The 24,371-nt window shown below is 38.8% G+C and overlaps 2 protein-coding genes and 2 non-coding genes across 4 annotated transcripts; all 4 read left to right on the top strand.

Moving 5' to 3' along the window:
• Positions 1-256: 256 nt before the first annotated feature.
• Positions 257-5,724, top strand: LOC131942125 (uncharacterized; the record flags this gene model as incomplete). Its single annotated transcript, XM_059301854.1, is given in 5 exon segments — positions 257-455; positions 1,667-1,770; positions 2,398-2,607; positions 3,624-3,766; positions 5,081-5,724. Coding segments are annotated over 5 exon segments (789 nt in total), but the record flags the coding sequence as incomplete, so codon positions are not given.
• Positions 5,725-12,537: 6,813 nt separating this feature from the next.
• On the top strand, positions 12,538-12,646 carry Trnai-uau (transfer RNA isoleucine (anticodon UAU)). The gene is made up of 2 exons: positions 12,538-12,575; positions 12,611-12,646. It is a non-coding gene; the product is annotated as a tRNA-Ile (tRNA).
• A 416-nt stretch (positions 12,647-13,062) lies between these two features.
• Positions 13,063-13,171, top strand: Trnai-uau (transfer RNA isoleucine (anticodon UAU)). Its single transcript has 2 exons — positions 13,063-13,100; positions 13,136-13,171. It is a non-coding gene; the product is annotated as a tRNA-Ile (tRNA).
• Positions 13,172-18,009: 4,838 nt separating this feature from the next.
• On the top strand, positions 18,010-24,304 carry LOC131942121 (pancreas transcription factor 1 subunit alpha). The gene is made up of 3 exons (XM_059301850.1): positions 18,010-18,437; positions 20,740-20,872; positions 23,448-24,304. Exons 1-3 carry the CDS (start codon positions 18,084-18,086, stop codon positions 23,633-23,635), a joined length of 675 nt encoding a protein of 224 aa, XP_059157833.1. The 5' UTR covers positions 18,010-18,083; the 3' UTR covers positions 23,636-24,304.
• The last annotated feature ends 67 nt before the right edge of the window (positions 24,305-24,371 follow it).

Genomic DNA, 24,371 nt, shown 5'->3' with positions numbered 1-24,371 from the left:
ATTGACTGAGCTCGGTCCACATTATGTTTTTACATTAGATTTTAATCTATTTCTATAACAATTTATTAAAACAATTTCCTAAAAAAGCAAAAAAACGGCTAAAACTATTTTTTTAAAATGCAAAAGTGTGACGTCACATTATCTGAACATCCCCTCCCCCTCAAAATCACAAAATCACGCCCCCCTCCCCCTACGAGTGTGACGTCATGTATGTGTCTTATATTTAAAATCTCGTATTATGTTCTGAACTTTTCAGCCTCGGGTTAATCTGGACATCAGCGGTGAAAATATGACCGTGGATGGCGTTATTCGCACACGAAGTAGCACAGAGATGGTCCGCGTGCAAAATGGCGTCAACAAATTGAAGAAGAAAAAGAGAGTGACTGGACTTGGCGTTAATGGCTGCTTCGCCCCCACACTAGATGTTAGCAGCGTGAAGGAAACGCCATCGAAAGGTAATTTACCGATCACCTGATCGCTGTGTGTGTTAATAAACTTTTAATAACTCAACAGCAACACAAAAAAAAAAAAAACCGTACACGAATAAATTATTGTTTTATTTTATGTGACAATGTCGTTAGGGCGTTAGGGTGGCAAATTTTGACATTTGGAGACATTTTAACGAACAGTGGTGTGGACCAGAGGTATAGGCAAGATTTTGTTATGGGAGCAGTGGCGGAACTAGAAAAAATGGGCCACCCCGCAAAAAAAATTTTTGGGCCCCCCATATATGTATATATATATATATATATATATATATATATATATATATATATATATATATATATATATAATATATATATAATATATATATATATATATAATCTGTATCTAAACAGAGTAATTAAGTCTACTTCATTGCAATATATAACCATTCTGAGAGAACAAACTAGACACATTTTTTCTTTGTACTTACGCCTTTCATTTTTAACTGGTCAAAAATATATAAAGACGTAAGCTTAATTCGTGAATGGTTTCTCGCGTTATGTTTATTTTTTTCATTTTTGGCTTTTATAATACCAATTTTGAAAACATTGATTTTTATATCTATACCATTGTTTAGTACGTCTTATTTAAATAACAATTCAGAGAATCAATTGCTTTTTACTATACATAGTACAAAACTATGTAAATGAGATTCGTGGGCATCCCTATTTTTAAAGAAGGGCAGTAAGTCATGGAAGTTGTGTGAATGTTTGCCTACCTTTCAGACTATAGCCCTTGGAGATTTTTAAAATATTTTTCTACGCAACAATCTCTGCTATAGTAGACCTGTTTTTTTTTTTTTTTTTTTTTTTTTTTTTTTTTTTTTTTTTTTTTTTTTTTTTTTTTTTTACAAAACCACTTTTAAGATGCATGGAAAACATAATTTTTGAAAAAAAAAATTCATTGTTTTTTGGTCGGAAATGGGCCCCTAAACGTCCTGGGCCCCCCCGCACTGCGGGGTCTGGCGGTATGGTAGTTCCGCCCCTGTATGGGAGGGTCATATATATATATATATATATATATATATATATATATATATATGTGTGTGTGTGTGTGTATGTAGGCTTTGTGAGTGTGTATAATATACGACCATCCAATATATAATCCATTGTATTATATATGACAATACAAGGAGTTCCAAGCAAATAGTGGCATCCCTACACTGTGTTTTTGTTTTCAGTAAGATCCAAGCAAATCGTGGCATCCCTACACTGTATGGGTACCCCGGTCCATGGAAAATGTGAGGTGTCGTCCTACGCTTCGGATATTTGTATCGTAGGGAATGTGAGTAGACTTGGGTAGAGGAGGTAGATGTGATACAGGGGACTAGATATTGTAGGATAGGTTAGGATATGAGAGGGAGTGGTCGTGTGTCTCGAGATTGGGTCTTGGTTCGGACTTTTGACTGTTGGACGTCCTAGAGTCCATCCAGCTTTGATGGGTACCTGCCTTACTTTGGGGAAAGTTAAGACGGCTGGGCATAGTGCTGAAGACACTATATCTTCACATGCCGAGGTCAAGAAACATTAGAACTCTACTTCAATGGATCGCTAGGTCTAAAGAGGAACTTTACTACTATTAACTAGGATCATCAATGCTAGGCAGTTTATGGTTAGTTAGGGTAAGTGAGTTTGGGCATTTTATAGTCAGTTGCGATTTATAAAACAAAGCAGAACTGTGTTACGATGTGCGAAGAAAGGCAGTTTATGTTCTTGATCACTCTTAAACCATTATGGCTAATTAATCTTCATCTTTTCCAAACCATTATGGCTAATTAATCTTCATCTCTAAAACACCCTGGCTCATCTCTCTAATCTTCACCTCTTTAATATATTCTTGTGACTAACTCCTGTTGATGCTCCAACCTTGAGTCACGAACCACCTGATTATCCCCCCCCACCCCCATTACAGACCGACTCCCCACCTAAAGTCCTACACTGCAGCAACTCCGCCTCTGACGTAGGCGATGAGGGCGAGCGCGTCATGAGTGCTGATGGCGTCAGTCGCCTGCCGCCCCCCACGTTCCGCGTGAGTGACGGCGGCTGTGTGGGGGTGGGCTACAACTCCAACCATGAGCTCACGAGGGACGGGCTGCAGGAGCTAGAGCTCATGATGGAAGAGGTAAGGTGGTGGTGGTGGGGAAGGGGGGGGGGTTGTAAATGTCAATTTTGACAATTTTTACCCTCACCATCTCTAAAGTCACAAAAAACCACATCCCTTACTAAAATGACGTCACACCTCAGCCTACAACCCCTCCTCCTCAAAATAGCATTTTTTTAAACAATTTTTTTTTTCTAAATAATAGCCCAAGCATGGTGAACATTGACTTTGTTAATACATTTCTATTACGTTAAAAACAGTCTCTTAAAAACCAAAAAAGAACGTCTAAAATTCAGTTATTTATTTTTTTAAATGCAAAAGTGTATCATCACACTTTTGAACCCCATTTCCCCCTCTTCATATGCCGAGGTCACAAAAACAAGTGAACTCTACTTCACTTGCCCCATAGACCGTCAGGTTTGAAAGGGAAACTTTACTTTTACTTTTTCCCCCTCTTCTCATAATGACACGAAATTCCGACTTCCCTTCCTCCCCATAGGAGTGTCGTATGGTTTATGGACGACCCCTAGGGTAAGAGGGGGTGTGTAAGACTTGCTTCCCGTTATGAAACTACTGTTCTTACATTATCGACCTAAATGACAAACGACGTCGACCATTTTGTTAACATTTTAAAACAATCCTATGCCCAAATATTAGCGTACCCCTTCACATTAATCCAGACCATACGCTCTCATAAATCTAGCACGTAAAGTAACCGATGGAATTTTTGTGTATCAATTTTTTAAATATCGCTGATGTTTTATGTGCCTAAAGCAGAAACCAATACGGGAAATATTCAAAATTTCTTTTATAATAATTTAAGGTCAATCTAAATAAATCTAAGAAGTATTTAAGCTTATAGTTAATTGTAATTATCACCAAAGTTACCTAGAATTACTAAACAACCATTTAAAATATCAATACATATTAATGATTTAGCATCAAATTATTTTACTATTCAATATTATTTTACGTTAGATTCAAAGTTGACCATGGTAAGTTCAAAAACATATAAAACACGTTTTCTATGCTACTAGCAAAGCCGTCTGAGATCACTTCGAATGGGCAAGGATCATTACAGTTTTGACCTAGAGGACCTGCCATTGGATGTCAGCCCTGAAACTTTATCGTCCAACTCAAAGATCGGCTTGGACGCGACGGTTGATCTGTCGGATGAGTAGTGAGTTCTGTTAGATGTGTGTGCTCATCGATCGAAACATGCATGTGGTGACCAGTCTAGTAATTAAACTAATTATATGAGTAGTGAGTTCTGTTAGATGTGTGTACTCATCGATCGAAACATGCTTACGGTGACTAGTCTAGTAATTAAACTAATTATAAGTACTGATAAACTTGGGTGGACTGACCAGCCTGTCTACCGGAAAAAATTTCCGGTGGGCCGCAGTATAAAATCTAAAAGGGTCCCCGGAAAAAATCTCGGTGGGCCCCAGGATAAAATCTAAAAGCCCCCTGGACTATTACTACGGGGCTGTAGTAATAGTTAGTATTTTGATTTAAAAAAAATTAATTTGCTTTTATTTCTCCGTTTTACCATTTCCATGACTACATACCAAGGTGTAACGTTCGATTTGATGGGAAAAAAATTCACAATGAAAATTTCAATCTAGATTTGTTGGGGAGGGGGGGGGGGGGCTCTTTGAAAATTTCCCAGGCCTCTTAGACACAGCCAGTCCACCCCTGATGATCAATATAAGAGTGGTAATTAGACTAATTTCAAGTACTGTCTAAAGTATTTAATATTCAATTAATTATTAACCAATTTTTATCCATCTCTGTGTTGTACATATCATGAAATTCAACCTTATAGAAATTCCTCCACCCGATCACGAAATTCCACACAAGATATTCACCCATAACTAAACGCCACATTCACACATGTATACCAATCACAATATTTAACCCATTACAGAATTATATAGTCTTGAAATTCCACCCTTCGATAATCCATCGAAGCCATCTGGATATTCCATCACTACTATACATCGCCATTACGAATTTCTATCCGTTATAAAATTCCTTCCATATGGTCATCGATCAATCCCCCCACCCCCTCGTAATGTTTCATTATCACGATATTCCTACATTAAGATGTTCCAATATCACGATATTCCAAACATTAAGATATTCCAATATCACCATATTCCAACATTAAGATATTCCAATATCACGATATTCCAACATTAAGATATTCTAATATTACGATATTCCAACATTAAGATTTTCCAATATCACGATATTCCAACATAACGGTATTCCAATATCACAATATTCCAACATTTCGATATTCCAACATTAAGATATTCCAATACCACACTATTCCAACATTACGATATTCCAAAATCACTATATTCCAAACGACCTCCACCAATCCCTAACCACCATCTTCCTCCACCCCGTACCCCCCTACTACCACCCCCCCCCCCCCCACCCCTGTACTCCCCATCGTCTAATTGTCCCCCCTAATTTTCTCAAGTGTGTGTGCAAGGGATGTCTGTCACTCTCAGAACTCCACCGATCAGCTCACCACGGCCACTGAATGCCTGCACGTGCGCTCTCCAGATCAGACCACGCCCCCAGACCAGAATGCCTCTCCCCGGGACGTGTGATCACGGAGTGGCATCCCTCACAAAAACTTCACAACACGGCTCACTCTTCACTTGTGTGATAAAAAAAATAATAATTTAGACTTACGAGAGGGTGAAGAAGAAGAAGAATGAAAAAAGGGGTGGGGGCGATTTGGCTGGGATAATTAGTTAATAAATTTTTGGTGGAGAAGATTAAAGAAGGATGGCACAATGTGAAAGACATACTGAATTATGGGATGATTTATGTCGTTTATTATAAGTAACAGTGCGATTTTTATACATTTACATATACCTATATATGTATATTATTATCATGTACATTTGTATATTATTTAAGTTGTGAAAATGGAAGGATAATTAAGTATCTTATTCTGCAATTCGAAGCACTGAGTATGAATGCTAGATGAACTATATATTAGATGACTGAGTTTGTCTGAACATGAGTATGAGAGTGAAAGTGCGAATTTTATATTTTACAAATTATGTTTGAAAAATTTATATAGAAGTATATTTTACAATTTTGGTAAATAAAAACAGGAAAAATTAAATCAGATTCGATTAACTTTGATTAAGTAGGGTAATGTATTGTCCTGAACACATCTTCACTCCCGTTTGAAATAGAACGGGTAGGCGGGGGGAAGGGGTGGGATGTTATACAAAGGAAGAGAAATTACTACCGTGGGTAGTTAAAGATATGTTTGATTCTCTCCCCTTGAGTCGTCCCACACAGAATACAATACTCTGTTGTCACGACACGAAAAAGGGTTCCCTCCCCTGTTTAAAAAAAAAAAAATCGTGCATGCGGTTTCACTTGAGTTGTCCCGCTTGACGCCCGGGCCCACATTTTTAAAGCCTTTCATTTCTAATAACCGTACGATAATTCCCGTCGTGAACTGAGTTAGTACACCCCCCCCCCACCCCACCCTGCCATTTCATTACTGCGCGGTCATCCTCATTCACTGCAGGGGGTGTAAATGGAGTTTTAATTCTCATTTTTTTTTACTTGTCTAATTAGTCATGACGTGTTAAATGTAAAAATAGTTCCTGTAAATATTCACAACGAAGGGAACAATTTCAAGGGTTAAAGTCTTACAATGACCCGAACAAACAGTTAGTCGACAGGGATAAAGTAATTATCCCAATGAGTGCTCACTGCTCATTCACTGCAGTCTTGATAATAATAAAAAAAACGTAACTTGTAATAGGCGGATTAGCATATGAATTTGCATAATGTTACAAAAGTATGAATAAGAGCCAACCTGATATTTTTGTCATAGCGTCTAGGGGGGTTGTCAAAAGTACTTAAACTTGTTTTGTAAAATATGCCTTTGAAAGACAGTTTTTTTTTTTAAATTATTCGAGGCGGCCAACAATACGGCATATAATAATGCACATTGCTTTTCCAAACGCCATTGAGAAACAAAAAGATGAGTAGTTGAGTTGGGTGGCTTGTAGTGGTGACGTGTCTATTGTGGTAACTGTGGCGGAAATTTCTGTGACAACGTTTCAAGTTGGTTGTATTTTATCTTATTTTTTTTTTGAAAACAAAGCATTTTCACATTTGCTGGCCTAATAAAGGTGTTGTAACACAAATCAGAGTTGGGAAGTATTAATAATCAGTATATTAGGTCATTTAAAAAAATTAAAAACTTGAATTCACGATGTGGAAAAAAAACGAAACAATTTAAAAAAATATGTTATACTATAAATAGTTTTAAAAATTAGACTATTTACTAATACATACACAACTATATACACAACTAGAAAAGCTATTTTAAATTAGTGCTCATTCATTTTGTTGTACAAGTACTAATGCGTTTGAGTAGGAAGGAAAATTTATCAAAGGGAAAAAAATCGATTTAGGCCAGACTAAGCGCCGCAGAAGGCGAATCCTTTTGACCCCGGCTGCTAATTAAAACCTCTGATTAGTCGCTTGATAAAATCATTTGATACGGACAGCCCGGCAAACATACGGGAGGGGTGTGGGGGTCAGTAGAGACAACATTCCACAATCTCCCCCCCCCCCCTTCCCGCCCCCACCTCTCTTGTGTTGTCCATTTGCTCACCCTTCCGAATTACAAGTGTGCACAAGGCTAATTTGTTTGTCCTGCTGCATCGCGTGTTTGCACCGGAAGGACTCTTTAAACATTCGTTAAATAGGGGCTGCGGGTTCAAGAAACACGGGGGTCCCCTTTTCACCCAGACCACGTGGTATTGTTAAAGCTGTACCATTCAAAATTTGCAAGTTTTTTTTTATGAACTTACTGTTGTTGAAATGGTGGTATTTGAAAAGGTGGGATTTTTATATTAAGCTGCAAATCGGAAGTTTGATTGTTTGGGTTGGTTTTTGTCAAAAGCCGTGGTTTACGGACTCAACCGCGACACGAACAGTAAATGACCGGTCATCCGGCATAGTAAATAATTCACCGGTCGTCCGGCATAGTAAACCCTTCACCGGTCATCCGGCATAGTAAAAAAATTGAGCTTTCAATATCAACCAGATATTTTAACAAGACGAAACGCGTTTCCACCAGTGGTCTCTTTCAAATAAAAATCTAGACGTGTTAGTTTTGATAGATTTAGGTTAGGTTTTAGGGCCGAAAATTAGGATTAGAACTATGGAAGGATAGGTTAGAGGTTGTTTTTTTTTCAGTTCTTTCAGGCATCTCTTAGGAGCACATCTACCGTCCGTCCCCCACCCCTCGAACGAAATAGAAAAAATATATTTAATAGGCTTCTAGAAAATGTATAATTTAACCAGTGTCCGCTTCCCCCTCGACCCGCATTGAAAATTTAAGTTTCCCCTCCAAAAATCTCAACTGATCTCCCCTCCCAGAGGCGTTGCAAGGGCGGGGAGGGGATGCTGATCGCACCGGGTGACACCATTTAGTGGGGTGACACCAGGGGAAAAAAATGCAAAATGTGCAAAAAAAAAAAAGGCTTTTTGTCAGTTCCATTAATGATTAATGAAAGTTAAATAGTCGTTTAAGTACAAATCGACAAGTATATATATACTTTGTTTCTTGGGGAGGGGGGGGGGGGGGGGGTAAAACCACGAAGGGCCACGCTGGGTGACACCCGACCTAGCGACGCCACTGTCCCCCGCCCCCACGGAGAAAAAAAAATGACCGAAAGAATCACTGGTTATAGTTTATAGTTTACTACCAGTCACATATCATCATGTTTAAAAAAAAAAGATTCCAATATTGCGGCTTTATTAGACAGAGATAAAAACAAAAACCGAAAAATAAAATAATCGCTTGTTCATTAACATCTTAGTAGTTAGTATTCTCACCCCCTCCCCCATTTCTAAGTAGAGTTAGAATATAGATAGTACATGCACTAATTATTTTTCACAAACCCGTTCTTAAACAAAAACAAGGAAGTGAGTTGGGCAAAAAGAGGGGCGTTTATGACTACGGGCTATTGAAAAAAAAATTAATTGGAAAAATTCCGAAAACACACATGAATTCGATGACGGTCACAGTTCATTTTTTTTTATATGTTGGAAGCATGGTGGAAAAATAAGGGCGCGGAACACTAAGACGCCCTAGCCCAGGCACCGCTTGTGTATCAATGAGGAAATGGGGTTAAAGTTCAAGTCATTGTAAAACATGGAAGAGGGGAAAAACACCCGGAGATAATAGCGGAGTTTGTTTCGTTTCTTCTCGTTCGCACGTGCCGTTCTTTTTGTGTTTTCCACTACAAAAAATACAATAAAAAAACGAACCGATGTTCACTTAAAACAAAAGATGGTCTGTTTTTCCCTAGGGATACAAGGCATGACGATATGGGCAATTAATATTTGAAATTAGAGGGCGACAAATGAGAATTATTTCAACTCATTTTGAAGTTCGCGTTGAGTATTTTTCAGTAAAAAAACAACTTTTGAAGATCAATTAATAAACACGTGTAATATATAGATTATATAGTGAGAAAGATAGAAAACAAATACAACTCATGCGCATTTTATACATTAAAAAAAAAAGACTTTTAAATAAAAAAAAAACCCAGCCTCTATATATATTTAAAAAAAAATTAAGTCCCACAGTGTTCCTGTATGTTAACATTTTACCTATGTAGTAATGTTTATTAATGTCCTCATTGAAGCTATCGTTCCTCTATAATAGCTACACGATTAAATCTACTGCAACAAAATTAAAACCTATACAGGTGACAATAAAAATAAAGGAGTGCTCACGTAATGAGTAATTTTTCTGCGGTCAGCGCAGTTAATGTATGGATTAGTTATGTATGGATTAGTTAGGACGGAGGGTTAGGATCAGGGCAAGGATCAGGGCAAGGATTAGTTTACGACGTTCACAATTAAGATTAGGGTTAGGATACAGGAGAGGGTTAGTTTTAGAGTCAGGATTTGAGCCATGTTCGGGGCTAGTTTAGGGTTTAGATTGAGAGCTAGTGTCAAGGTTCATGAGAATATTCGTTCAAAATTTAGCCTAGGGTTAGTGTCAGGATTATAATATTGTCTTGGATAAGGATTATAGTTAGGGTTGATAAGAGTTAGCCATATAGCTAAGACTGGATAGGGTTTAAAGTAGTAGTTCGAGCTAAAACAAATCTCAATATGCTCGTCGGCGGTCGTAGATTGACCGTTAAACTTTCCGCGATTAAAAAATTCGCCACGGTTACAATTACAACCACGTGCAGAGGATTGAGAAAACGCCGCTTGGAGAAAGTGGAGAAGGCGGAGAGTGCTCAGCCCTTGAGCCAACAGAGCCAACAGGGCCGATGGCTCCAGCTGATGAGCTCTTCTAACCATCATCCCGTTGATGCTAATCTTTTCACCGTCAACAGCCATCTTAAATTCAAGGGCGGCTACTAGGACGAACAAAACGATGACTGTTCTTTAGTTTATAAAACTCTTTAAAAAAATTATTTTAATTTTTTTTTCTTCTTGTTTGATCAATTGTTTTCTTAAGATGTTTTAGTTTGCTTAAGTAGCCGGTGTCTTAATTAGCACGTGCCTCATTTAGGACTCTTTTTTTTTAATGTTTCAAATTAATAAACAATATCAATGACCTAGCTGAACTTAAGACTGAAACAGGGCCCGCTACTATCGGTGACTGTCTTTAATTAGCTGCAAGGTCACTAGAGCAACACCATCGTTTTATCCAGTTTCTTATTTTTCTTTTTTATTTTCCATTTTTTTTTTTAAATAAACAGTTTATATACACCAGAATTACTTCCAGGCCTATCTTCGAGGCGTGGGGGGGGGGGGGGGCACGACGGGTGGACGACGACGACGACGAACAAAATGGAATTTATATAGAAAATATATACTTGTCCGCCACACCCCCCCCCCACCCCGGAAAATTTAGTCCGCCGCCCCCCCCCCCCCCTCAGAAAATGTCAATTGACCCCCTGGAGAAAAAAGTCTGAAAGAAACACTTCTTTGCACCTATAAGTTATTGTTCTAAAAAAAGTTATTAACAGTTTTTTAACGAACAGTCCATTGGAAGGTTGATGCAGTTCAGATATTTGACCTCAGTTTAAAAAAAATTATGTCCGACTTTGTTTACTTGCTGCAAATCTAGCCAGGCACCAATTAGAGCTGAGTGGACTCACATGCTTTTGGAGGACAACAGAATATGGAACAGAATTGGGGACCAGGCTATCCATGAAAAAAAAACAAGTAAAAACAAACCCATAAACAAATATTATTTTCAGAAATAATATATGAAATGGCAATCTATAATACAAAAAAAAAAATATTTTGATTATTTTAGACATATTAGCTACATAACAACGATAGGGGACGGCGTGGTCAAATTGTAGAGCTTACGACTGCTAATCTGAAAGTTTCATGTTTGGATTCCGAGCTCGGGTCTGCAGAACGGCCCTGAGCCCACCCAGCTCTTATGGGTACCTGACTGACTCTAGGGAAACAAAGGCGGATGTGCGTAGTGCTGGCCCCACTAATCCACTGAATGCCGAGGTAATTAAAACTGATGAACTCTACTTCAACTGCCCCATGTGTATTGGACACGTACGGGAAAATATGACGATAAAACACAGATAAATGGGCGTAGCTTATCACAAGATTAATTCTCAAATGGGACATAGACTAGTCAAAATTTAGCTTATCTGTTTTTTTCTAATTACACTACATTTTAATATTCTCCACAATTTTACAAAATGGTTAATATATAGTTATATCTAATTATATTGCCGCAGTTAGTTTTTCCCCCCTCGTGTGATATAATCACATCCAATTGTTTTTGGTTTAAAAGGAAAAAAACTGCCTTAGGCGCCAAGACCCGCATCGTCTGATGATACACAAGCAGACCTGGATAAACCAACACCGCCATAGTGGCTAGCACAAGTGGGTGATTGAATACGGCCCATCACCCCCGGGCTCAAGTGTTCCGGGTTCAAATCTGGCTGGGAATTATAGCCCCCGGCGTCACAACATAACAGGGACAAAAACGTCAGTAACATAGCTGGATCAAATTAATCTAAACAAAAAAAGTAAAAGTATATCTGAACAGTGTTACAAACTACCTGATCGTCTTTATAAACCACCAAGTGTAGGCCTACATGTCGAGGATTGTTGCGATCTCAGACAGAGTTTCTTCCAGGCATCTGTTCCCCCCCCCTTCCCCTCCCGAAAAACATCTACCGCCCCCCCCCCCCCCCGAACGAAATAGAATTTAAATAGAAAATGTATACTTTTACCAGTGTTCTTTCAAGTCCTTTCAAGTGCCCCCGCTCCCCCCTCCCCCCCCCCCCCCCCGGAAAAGCATGTCTGGAAGAAACACAAATCTGAGATGAAATAGCCCAATATGAAAACAAACAAAACACTTTATCAAAAGCCCAAGCTGATTCAGAGGCTTAGCTGAAACGAAATATCCTTTTCATTTCAACATTTTTGGTTAGGTCATAACGTCTGTCCGCTCCATGTGGATCGTCATGAACTGAATAAAATTTTCCACGCTTTGCTTTGGTAGTAAATTGGTAGTCAGTAAATATTTTTCTCTGTGGAGAAAATCTAAGTTTAGCAAATAAAATAAAGTTATGGATAAGACAAGACATTCAGCAAAAGGTTAATCTAGGCAGCACGTACTATGTATGTTTACTGTATTCAAGAGTTATATGTCTAGAGTGAAATACGTATAACGTATGTTTACTGTAAGTAATCAACAAAAGTAAGTTATATGTCTAGAGTAAATAGTATATTAGAATAAGGCAACATTTTTCAGGACATCTAACAAATATTTCCTCTACAAGGTGATATCTAATGGGGTTTACATTATCACGTATGGTCTTGTATCATACCGTACCATGTGTGGATATCTGATGTTAAACTGGTCCCAGTGGTCACGCAGCCCCGGTGGCACAATCGGTTAGCGCGCCGTACTTATAGACAGTACCTTCCCCATGTGGTCATGGGATAAGTTATGCGGAGGTTGTGAGTTCGATCCTCACCCGGGGCAGCACTTTTTGTGTGCTTCTATTTTATTTTATTTAAATTTTTTTTTCTATATACTGAATTTTAAAAAAATCAAAAATTTTATTGAATCATGAAGCCAAATAAATTTTAAAAAATATATTAATTGAAAAAGTCTTTTAAAATTAAAATTGTAACTAATATTTTTCTTCTGTTAAAAGTCCGACTCGCTACGTTAAAATAACAGGAAGGCGGAATATGATATTAAATAGATCTTTAATTTATTGATTTCAATTTTACTCCAATTTGGCGTCGTCTCTCTTAAAACAGTTTGTACTGTCCATGTCATAGAGCCGTCCCGAGATTAAACAAAATTTAACAGTTAAGTTCCTGGTCAACACAACGGCTTGAGATATCTCCCAGGTGAAAGTGTGTTATCATACTGTACCACCTAGATACGCAGCCCCGGTGGCACAATCGGTTAGCGCGCCGTACTTATAGACAGTACCTTCCCCATGTGGTCATGGGATAAGTTATGCGGAGGTTGTGAGTTCGATCCTCACCCGGGGCAGCATTTTTTTTTTAAAATCAACTTTTGTTTTTAAAGAAACGCTTGTATGGTTTTAAAAAGGAATTTAAAAAACTACCTGCTTAAATGTCACAAAACAAATTACATTTTTGGAATTTAAATATACGACAATAATACTAAATATAAAATAATTTAAAAGTCAGATATTCCATTTCAATTTCAATGTTTCTTTTAGGGTCTCTTCGGGGAGGGGGGGGGGGCGATAATATAAGCATGTTTTGGGAGGGGGGAGGGAGAGAGGGGAGAGACAGTACGTCATAGATTACTTATTGCTTTTCAATGTCATTACAGTATCGGAATAATGAAAAGTAGCAAACAAAACTTGTTGATGTATAAGAACCGTCATAATAGCAAACTGTTTCACGTGTTGAGATTACTAAACATAAAATGCGTTAGGCAACCAGTCTAAACGGCAAAAAAACAGTACGGGAAATCAAAAGCTGTTATGTAGTTCTGTGTCGCCCCCGTACCCACTGTAAAAGAACAATGTCCTATGATAAACCACCACTACACTATATCACTAATATGTTTTTTGGCGTGCACAATATTTAATGTGATATGTAGGGTTAGACATTGTATTGTATGGTATTTAATGGTTTAGTTTGATACACTTCTTACAGATGTTTTGTTAAGATATTATAGGTCAAGCTAAACATTGATTACTTCCCATTGACATTTAAAATTTTGAACAAGGGAAATAACTTTAAACAAATAAAAAAAGCATAAATTTAGAAAATCTAAAATCGTGTTATGTAGGCCTAGAGTTTTAAGCGTAAAAATAAAAAACAAACAAGTTTTTTAATAAATTAAAACAATATTCTTTTCTTTTTTCTAAAATGTAAATTAAAAATATCATACATGTTATAACTAAAAGCATTAGACTTTGTTGTTTTAATATTTAAATAAAGAATAAACATCAAGAGTTGATTTACTACATTTTATCTGAATTATAGCTCTCCAAATTTATTTCAGTTCTACCTGTCCCATTGACCCTCTCTGAAAAATTTCCTTTCCTCTCCCCACCCAGACTTCTGACACTTTCATTTGACCTTCACCCCTTTTACTGTCATCCTTTGCAATTTTTTTTTTATAATCAAATACATGACATCATGTAAATATTCATTATGTACATTTGCAAAACCTTTCGTTTTCATTTGGTGTTCAAAATTATGTTAAAAAATTTGATGTTGATGTACTTGTTTTAATTGCAAATAAAAGTATTAAAAAAAAAAAAAAAAAAATACGTGAAATTCCAAACCCCTCTCCACCCACCACCCCGATTAAAAATTAATCCCTCGAATCACTATGTATTAGTAAACCATATTAAATAAATGACAGTAGGCTACATGAAAGAAAGAAGTATTACTACTGTAAATCTGTATCAGTCCTCACAAGCCGATGATGAAAACTGTAATACTAAAGCGCACATGCAAGACAAATTGACGCTGTAAATTACATGTCTGAGGAAAACGAAAGCTCTATTTTATCTTAAAAAATCGCACAATAAGGCGACTACTTAAATCGAATGTACGCGTCATACTACTACAGGGCAGAGGAGCCGGGGGGGGGGGGGGGGGTCCAGTTTACCCCACACATGCGGACGCGACTGTTTCAAACTAGTTAACCATTATAGTAGACAGACGTACCCAAAGAATTTGGAGCTCTTTAAAATAAATGTAGGCGACATAGTGCTCACGGGGAGGCTCGGTCACTCGACCTCTTGAACCCCTGCTGATGCGACTGGTGCATTTTGACCTTTGAATTAAATATTTTCCCAGAACCCCTGTGCAGGACGCATAAATCAATGGATCCCAGGTGCTATGATAGTCGCCGATGAAGACACCCTTCTGCCGGGGCACCGCCAATCCTCAGAAATCTCTCCTCAACAACTATATATATATATATATATATATATATATATATATATATATATATATATATATATATATATATATATATATATATTGTTACGACCGCGGGGGCGTATATAGCAGGGGTAGGGTTGACAACAGACGTGACCCAGATTGAACAGGTCTAGATGGAGACAATCAACGAGGCACGTGTTAGAATTAGGTTACATTTATCTTCTTGTTTACGATTCCCTGACTAGTTCGAAAGGATTAGAGAAGGGAGTCGTAACAATATATATTTGTTTGTCCATCCTTTCATTGTTAAACCTTTTCATCCGATCGTCATGAAACTTTAGGAAGTTGTTGAGGATACTCATGGGAAGCTTTCTGCACACACAAAAAAAACGTGACCACTCCCCCGTGAGCACTACGGCTGTCTATGTTTGATACGAGGTGCTAAATAAATCCGTCGGCACCTCCTACAAGGTACACTAGTATATAACTCTCTCTCTCTCTCTTACTAGCGTACCCTCCCCTCTGTAAAAAATATACTGCGTGCGCCCTTGTTTGTGTGGGGGGTGGGGGGGGGGGGGGGGAAGGGACAACACCTGATTAAGACGACTTTGTTGTGACTGATGATAATGGATTTTTGTAAAATTGTAAAAATTGATGGAGGGAGGCAGGAGTAGGGGAGACATGGAGAGAGAGAGAAGAGAAGGGGGAGAAGGGGGAGAAGGAGGGTCGTCGTTATCGCCCGACAAGGGCACACGATCTGTGTTTACTAATGTCCCGCTTGGGTCGCGTGCCCTCATGTCCGACCCTCTTTAGCGGGATATCAAAGGGGGAAAAGTGTTATTCAAGTCTCGCGATTGCCTTATTCTCTCCCTTTTCTCCACCTTATCCAGCCTCTTGGTCAGCTAGCGAGGATAGATAAAAAAAAAAATTATCAGATGTTCAAGGAGTTGTAAAGAAGAAAGGAAAGATCAGTTATGTCCCTTTTAGTTTTGTAAAACAAACATTATCGTTCAATTTGTGTAAATGTTTTTGCGTGTATGTGTTTATGTACGTTTAAATTTTGTGCGTATGTGTTTGTGTGTGTGTATTTTTTTTGGGGGGGGGGGGGAGGGGGCGGATTTTAGAGTCCACAACCCACTTCTCTATTCTTTATGGATTAGAAAAAAAACAAAATAAGTTACAGGCAGGAACCTAGTCGTAGAATTAATTAATTTTATACCTCTTAATAAATTAAGCCACTGCAACTGGTAGAATCAAAATATTTAAAAAAGGGCACGTTACTACTTAAATTTCAAATCATCATTTGACAATTTTATAATGCTTTGTAATGTTTGAGTTTTTTTTTACCACTAGCAACTAGTAAAGTACCAGCAATCGGATTGCTAATTTTCATGCTTAACATTCCGAATGTTGGTACTTAACTACTAGCATACAACATTACTATCACATTTTTAGACGATTTCCTGTTATTCGCAGTATAAGACTTATAAGAAGAAAAAAAATTGGCATATCCCTAACGTTAAATAAAAAAAAAAACAACAACAACGAAATGACCAACACTATTTTTTCCCATTTTGTTTACTTTTACTATCATATGGTTTTATCACAGAGAAGACATTGTGTTACTGCGTCTTTTGGTATTATGACCTCTCACCGTGCTAGAAAATGCCAGTCATTTCCAGGTGGTTTTTTTTTCATCTGATCATTTTTATAACTTGTCAATAGCCAATAACGGGGGGGGGGGGGGGGGGGGTTGTCCATGGGTGACTTCCAAAAAATATCTGCAGTGTAAATCCTCCTTTCCACCCAGTCCACTTTTAGATTTCTTTCCCCCCCCCCCCCTCCATCTCTTTACATCCAGAAAAATGTAACTAGAATTTTCCGGGGATGAGGGTGAATTTCCCGGGGTGGGGGGGGGGGGGACACACTGTTAAAGTATAGCCCGGTTGTTCATATATAACCAACCCCTTCCATCTACGTGCGAGCGTCATAAATGGTTAGTTTATTTTTTCCATGTCACTGCAACAGGGGAAGCAACTCGATATTGTAAGCGGAAACTGAACCATGGGCATACATTCTTTTTGATAAAACAATGGAGAGGGGGGGGGGGGGGAGGAAAATATAAGAAAGCTTATGAAAAAAAGTTAGGGCATTCTTTCGGTTTGACAACATTGATATTTATAAAGTCATCAACTATGAAAATGTGTTGACATTATTTGTCATTTAACCCGGCTCATCTAAATAAGGTAGTGTTGTAGTTGTTCAATCGTGAACTAGAATAGCTAATTAACGATTTAACGGCCATAAATGAGCCGCAAAAGCCACACAAAAAGGGGGCGTGCCGGGGCGTGGCCTGGCTTGCTAAAAAACACATCTCTGTCATGCGCGTTGACGCCGTTCGTGTGCCGTGTCACAATCGGGTCGCGTGGTTCGTCAAACCGGCACGTGCCGCGGGTTCCGGCCACCGTTAGGGCCCCTTGTCGTAGGCCGATCTTATCAATTAAACCATTGTCTGCTGGACTGGAAGTGGCAGGTCGCGTCCCCTTGTTTGGTGAGCTCGACCAGGCATACGTTCGTACACAAGTTCTGTTGTGTTTTATTCTCTCAAGACAGCGTTCCATTGGCAAGGCGGTAAGCCCTTGTCTTAAGTCAAAAGGATTAACTTTTTTTTTATTCATCTGAACTTGAAAGAATATAGATTCTATACTTCAACAGGATTTAAAGTTTTAGAAAAAGTGATGAAATAATTTTAAACAGACTATACAAATTTGGACAAGAAAAAAATATAATTTTGATCAACTGTCAACTTTTTAAAAAATAGTGAAAAGCGTGACTTATAACTTTAAAACACATATTTCAATTTATTACAAACAATCTGGATTAATTTATTAAATAATAATAATTTCTGACTTAAAAAAAAGTAAAGTTTTGACTATCGCAAAAATTTTGTTTTCTTAACCGGACGTTGAAATTCGAAAATAAAAATTATAAATAAATTAAAATATTAAAACAAAAAATACGAAACAAAAATGGACGGGTACATGTGCGGTCTAGGCGAAGGATTTCTTGAATTCTGCGGCGCCCATGGCTACACTATGGAATCTTCCTACGACTATGGCGGAAACCCCCAAATTTACGGGGATTTCCCGGATTTTCACTCGGACGCGTACCTGGATTCTCCTGAATCGGACCAAGAAAATTACGGCAACTTTTTCGACAACCGGATTCAGAGTTTGGTGGAAGGCGGCGCCCCAAAGAAAAACCAGCAGCGGAAAGCGGCCAATATGCGGGAGAGACGGAGGATGAAGTCCATTAACGACGCCTTTGAGCATCTGAGGAGGCGGATACCGTCGAACGTCAATGCGGATAGGAGGCTTTCTAAGGTAAATTTAAGGCTTTAAGTGTTTGGTCATGGTATGAATGGCTGTATTCTATACGAGATAACCTCAACTTGTGTTATAACTGTGTTTATATAGAACGCGTAAGCTCTTTATAAAAAAGTAAAAAGTAAAGAATCCTCTTATATATAAAGGGAAGGTGTGTGTGGTCCAGAGGCGTAGCGAACCTACCCGGCGCCCGGGGACAGAGTTTTCGATTTGCAACCCCCCCCCCCCTCAAGATTTCGATTTGCACCACCCTCAACCTTTCGAATTTATTTTTCCAACCCATTTTGGCGCCCCCTAAGGTCGGCGCCCGGGGAAAAACTTTTCGATTTGCACCCCCCCTCAAGATTTCGATTAGCACTCCCCCCCCCCCTCGAACTTTCGATTTGCACCCCCTCACTTTACCCAGCCGTCTTTACTTTCCCTTACGAGTTAGGTACCCATCATAGCTGGGTGGACTCGGATTTTAGCGGTCCCATTTAATATTGGATAACCTTAACTTCTGTAATAACTGTTTGTGTAGCACGCGTAAGCTCTTAATAGAAAAGTAAAAAGTAAAGAATACTTTTTAGACCTAGCGATCAATTGGGCAGACATGTTTCTTGACCTCGGCATATAAAGGGAAGGTGTGGTCAGCACTTTACCCAGCCGTCTTTACTTTCCCTAACATGAGTTAGGTACCCATCAGAGTTGGGTGGAAGCTCTACTGACTTTGAATCGGATTTTAGCTGTGCCATTTAATACTACTTAAATTCATGTAATTAATGAGTTTCTGTGGCCGAATGTTATCTTCTGAATACAAATTGTGTTCGTGGTATGAATGTGTTCTATAAAAGTAAAGTTCCTCTTTAGACTTAGCGATCCATTGGGTAGATGAAGTAGAGTTCATAAGTTTCTTGACCTCGGTGTATAAAGGGTCAGCACTATGCCCAGTCGCTTTTTTCTTTACCAACGTATGTCAGATACTCATAAGAGCTGAGTGAACTCAAGGACATCGGACAGCCATAACCGAACCGAGATCCGAACTCGAGACCTTCTACAATTCTTGACACCTTTTCTTTAACCCACCAATAAAATATGTAGTAAGGTACCTCTTTTCGCTGAACTTGCTCTGGTATCCGTTCATCTGTTATTCATATCATAAAACCTAACTCACAGCAGTAGTAAAGAAAATGGGAGCTCTGAACCCATGCTCGAGGCCGTTGGTCGTTTGTTGACCAACGTCCCCTCTTGACCAAACCAGGCGGTGCGATGTTCTGGGGGGGGGGGGGGGGGGGGAGTGGGAAGGGGAGGGAAGAAAATTTCTGGCGGAAACCCATTGTTTTGCGGCTGGTACCATGGGTGAGAGAAATTGTCAATTATTAATGCTGTTCCAGTATGTCTGACTAATGAGCATTATCATAAGTGGTAAGGCCATAAACGGGCGAGTAAAGTAGATACATTCACAGCATGCAAATAATGTTTGTATAGTAAGATTAAAACCAAATTTGTGAAGCAAAATACATGTAGTCAAGAACCTACAAACAACAGACAAGTATAGGAAGTAAAAGGTTTCACATATTTAGGCAACATTGTCAATTATGTAGGAGACTGCGCCGCTGAAATTCAAACACGCATCTCTGAAGCCAAGTAAAACTTTGCTACCATGTAGAAAACATGGCGATGGAAGAAAATCTCCCCCAAGAGCAAACGTAGACTTTTCAAAAGGAATGTCCTTAGCATCTCACAATATGGCAGCTTATGCTTGAAAATTAAAGCCGTCACCAGTAGATTACTGGATGCCATCCAAAGTGCTTACGAATGGAAAAAGTTATCCTCTGGCCTAACACCATCTCCAACGATAGACTACTAGGAAAGATGGAATGGGAAACAATTTCCGAAAACATCGAAAAAAGATGGCGCTGGAGGGGACACGTGCTAAGAATGAATCTAGATGATGTCGCAGGAACGGCGCTAAACTGGAAGCTTCAAGAAAAAGAAAAAAAGAAAGGAAGGTCAAGGGAGATGTGGAGGCGCACGGTGGGGAAGCATTTGGCAGAGGCAGGACTGTCTTGAGGGGGGGGGGGGGGGGGGGCTGCCAGGAAAATAGCCGGAGACGGACAAAAATTTAGGGAGCTTTCTGTGGTGGCCCAATGTATCTTGGGCACAAAAGGGAAAAGTGGTTAATTACAGTGGTTTAGAAAAATTAAAACAAAGAACACATAAAAAATGAAGGTAACATGTACAAATAAATGATGTGTAAAAACCTTTCACGGCTCTAATTCCCTGCCCGTGTTCACGTGGTCAACTGTTGTCCTTGCAGGTGGACACACTGCGGCTGGCCATCAGGTACATCTCCTACCTGTCAGAGCTGGTCAAGACATGCGGTGACGTCAAGGACAGCTCCAAGAACAGGAAGTCTCAGGAGAAGATCATCCTCAAGTGCCATTACACCGGTGAGTTGGGTGTGTCAGGGTGGATGTTCAGGAGCGTGGGGTGTTCCTTTTATCAGGGGTATACAGGGAACATGAGTTATTCCTTGAAAATAAGGAACTTGAGTTGTTCCTTCCATACTGGTACATAGGGAACTTGAGTTCTTCCTTTCACACTGATACATAAGGAACTTGAGTTGTTCCTTTCAAACAAGGAACTTGAGCTGCTCCATTTGGACAGGGGGTTTGAGTCGTTCCTTTCACACCGGTACATAGGGGATTTTGTTGTTCCTTTTCAAACAGGGAACCCGAGTTGATCCCTTTTTGACAGTGAGTATGAGTTGTTCCGTTCACATTGGTACAAAGGTAACATGAAATGTTCCTTTATTAGAGAGTTTTGACACCCTGAGAACCTGTGAACAAGACTTTTAACTCCTCACTGAAAAAAAAATGGGAACGAGTTCCTTCTCTCACCTATAATAAAATCTCTGTAAAACTGAGTTTTGTAACGTCGAGAAAATCCAGGAACTTGATCTCATCGCATGAGTTCCAGACGATCAGATAGGCAAGCACTACGGAAAGACTAAGGGACAGAGTAGTCTAGCGGTAGAGAGCTGGGCTGCAAACCCATAAGTCTCGAGTTTGAATCCGGGTTCAAGTCAGTAGACCGTTCCTGAGTTCACCCAGCTCTGATGGCTACCTAACTCACGTTAGGGAAAGTAAACACGGCTGGGCATAGTGCTGACCACACTATCTCTTCATATACCGAGGTCACAGAAACAGGTGAACTCTACATCACTTGCCCCATAGACCGTCAGGTTTGAAAAGGGAACTTTACTTTTAATTTTATGGATAAACATGTGTTCTTCTAGAACACAGAATGTTCCAATAGAATATAACGGAAATATGAGTAGCATGTAGAGGCATAATGTTAATGGTTTACCTAATATTTAAACTGTTTACATCAAGGGTATAATTTAAAGTATAGTATTTAGATAAACAGTATAACCTTTAATTTATACTGTTTACCAGAAAAAAAATTAAATGTACACTTTAACATATACTTAAAAACGTTATATTTTAGGTCACAAAGCCTAAATATATTAGAAAAATTTGCATACAATGTTCGTATCTCCACCCCCCCCCCCCCAGTCTATCTTAATTTATATGTATTTTTTAAAGTTTTTTTTACGGTTTCTTTTAACAGTAAACACTTTCATATAAGTCATTTTTTTTCAAATCATTCATAAGTATATCCTAGTCGTTTTGCTTGGCGTCGCAAATAACGTCTTAGTTACAACTAAGTTCTAAATGCGTATGAAGCTTAATAGTCCTCTGACTCATCAAATTAAATTAATGTTGAATTGAGTTATGGCTTATTTAATCGTATCATAATATAAACTAATATCTTCACCCCTAACATATGTTTTGAATAATAATTTAAAATAAACCTTCCGAAAAATTGACAAATGATATATTATAACATACTGTTTTTTTTTTCACATTTAAATAAAATGTATCTCTAGACTATTCATGTAAATAAAAAGAAAATATAAAAAAAAAAAACCCATGGTTTCTTAGGAGAATGACCTTCTTTAATAAAGGACACAGCTTATCTTTTAAGTATGGCGAAGAAAAAAAACAACAGCGTCGTAATTGAACAAAGCCTAGACAAAGATTAAGGTACAGATCAACAAAGAAAGAGAGAAACGTCACAAAAACAACCTGTTTCATAAATAGATTGATACGGTCTGAAATCTACCACAGCTGATGATTAAATTACCGCACGCGATACTAAGATGTGTCGAGAGTATAGTCTTTCGACACGCGATGAAGTGTGCTTCGAGATTAGCTCTTGTGGAGTTAACAGAAAGAGAACTACCAGCTGGAGAAATATTTTTTTTTCCTACTCTCTAACCATCAGTGTATGCTTCGGCAGATGACTGTCTCTCACGTTAACTAGACTTACCTTTGTGTTTTCTTATCTTTAATTCGGTTTATTGTCAGACTTGATGCTGATGATTGGTACATGATGTAGTCCCCCCCCCCCCCCCCCACAGCCCCGTCGTAGGCTTTCTGTTACAGAAGAAGACAGCGAAGGAATTTTTCGGACATCGAGCAGTTTGAAAATGTTAGAAATTTTTTTCATGCATCGAGTCTTTTCTGTGTAAATAAACATAAATAGAGAAACCAGTCACTAGACTAGATCTAATGACTGAAAAATGAAAAAAAAAAAAAAAAAAAAAAAAAAAAGAAAGATTAAGAAAAAAAGAAGTTCAAATAAAAAGTTAAAACAAATTATAACATAAATAAAAAGGAAGGCAGTTCACATTATTTACATAATGTTACATTTAGTTCTCAGTGCTGCGAGCTTTTAAGCATCTTTGCGTTTTCTTTAAAGCATCATCAAACTATTGCACCAATATTAATGAAGACCTTGGGTAGAAATATCTTTAATAAAAAAAAAAAACAACCAACGATTAAAGCTCTTTAATTTGACTAGCAACCACTTTCGTTATTATTTTTACTGCCATGGGCGCATGTTTTTGTAAAAAAAAAAAAAAATCCCACTATCTGACGTCACTTCCTCTCTCCCCAGACATCGACGACTGCGACTTCGAGAGCGGGCAGACGGTGATCGGCCACTCCCTCTCCTGGTGCCACAAGAAAAGTGACGTCAAGACCCAGAGCACGCGCTCCGCTAAAATCTGGATGCCGGGCGCGCCGACAGAATCTGACCTCATCAGCCTCTCGTCTTCGGGCGGTCACGTGATGACCGTCTCCTGAACGCCCCATGCATCACTCTCGTGGTTGTTGGTGGTACAGAATCCCGTGTTAGGTATAGATGCGCTTGGAGGAGTCAACGCTCTACCCCATGGATAGTTGCTTCAGATTCTTGTTTTTCAAGCTAAAGACATTAAGACTCACTTGGACTTCCTATGAACTACTCAGTCTTTGGAATGTTGCTTAATGCTCACGAGTTCTTAGATATAAACTGATGCATTTGGACACGTTTATACCCGGATAAAATGAGGAACTTTGCAGACACTAAAAGTTTTTTACTTTAGTTTTTATAACTCGCTAAATTATAAACACACAGCATTTCTTAACGCATTTATACAAAGTGTTAATATTTCTTGAGGCTCCTTGGTTCAAATTTCTGTGCATTTTAATGTGTAGAACATTTGTTAAATCTATAACATTTCATGCATTGTATTTAGTTTTATTGCTGCATACAACCGTATACTTTAAATCTATCTACTGCATTCCAAGTCTTCCTGTCCTGTTTGATATGGGACGGTGTGGTCTAGCGGTAGATCACGTTAACCCGGAAGTCACGAGTTCGGTACTCGGGTTCGAGACGTAGGTCGTCCATCAAACAAACTGTCCATCATCATAGCCAACAAGGTAGTGTTGGTGGAGGTGGACCCCACGGGTCTAGCGGGTTGGTGGAGGAGGCTGTTGATGGGACCCCAGGGGTCTAGCGGGTTGGTGGAGGAGGCTGTTGATGGGACCCCACGGG

Source organism: Physella acuta, unplaced genomic scaffold, assembly GCF_028476545.2.
Source record: "Physella acuta isolate Inbredline_101_S28 unplaced genomic scaffold, ASM2847654v3 ptg000389l, whole genome shotgun sequence".
NCBI lineage: Eukaryota > Metazoa > Mollusca > Gastropoda > Physidae > Physella > Physella acuta.
This window is presented reverse-complemented; position numbering and strand designations above follow the sequence as displayed.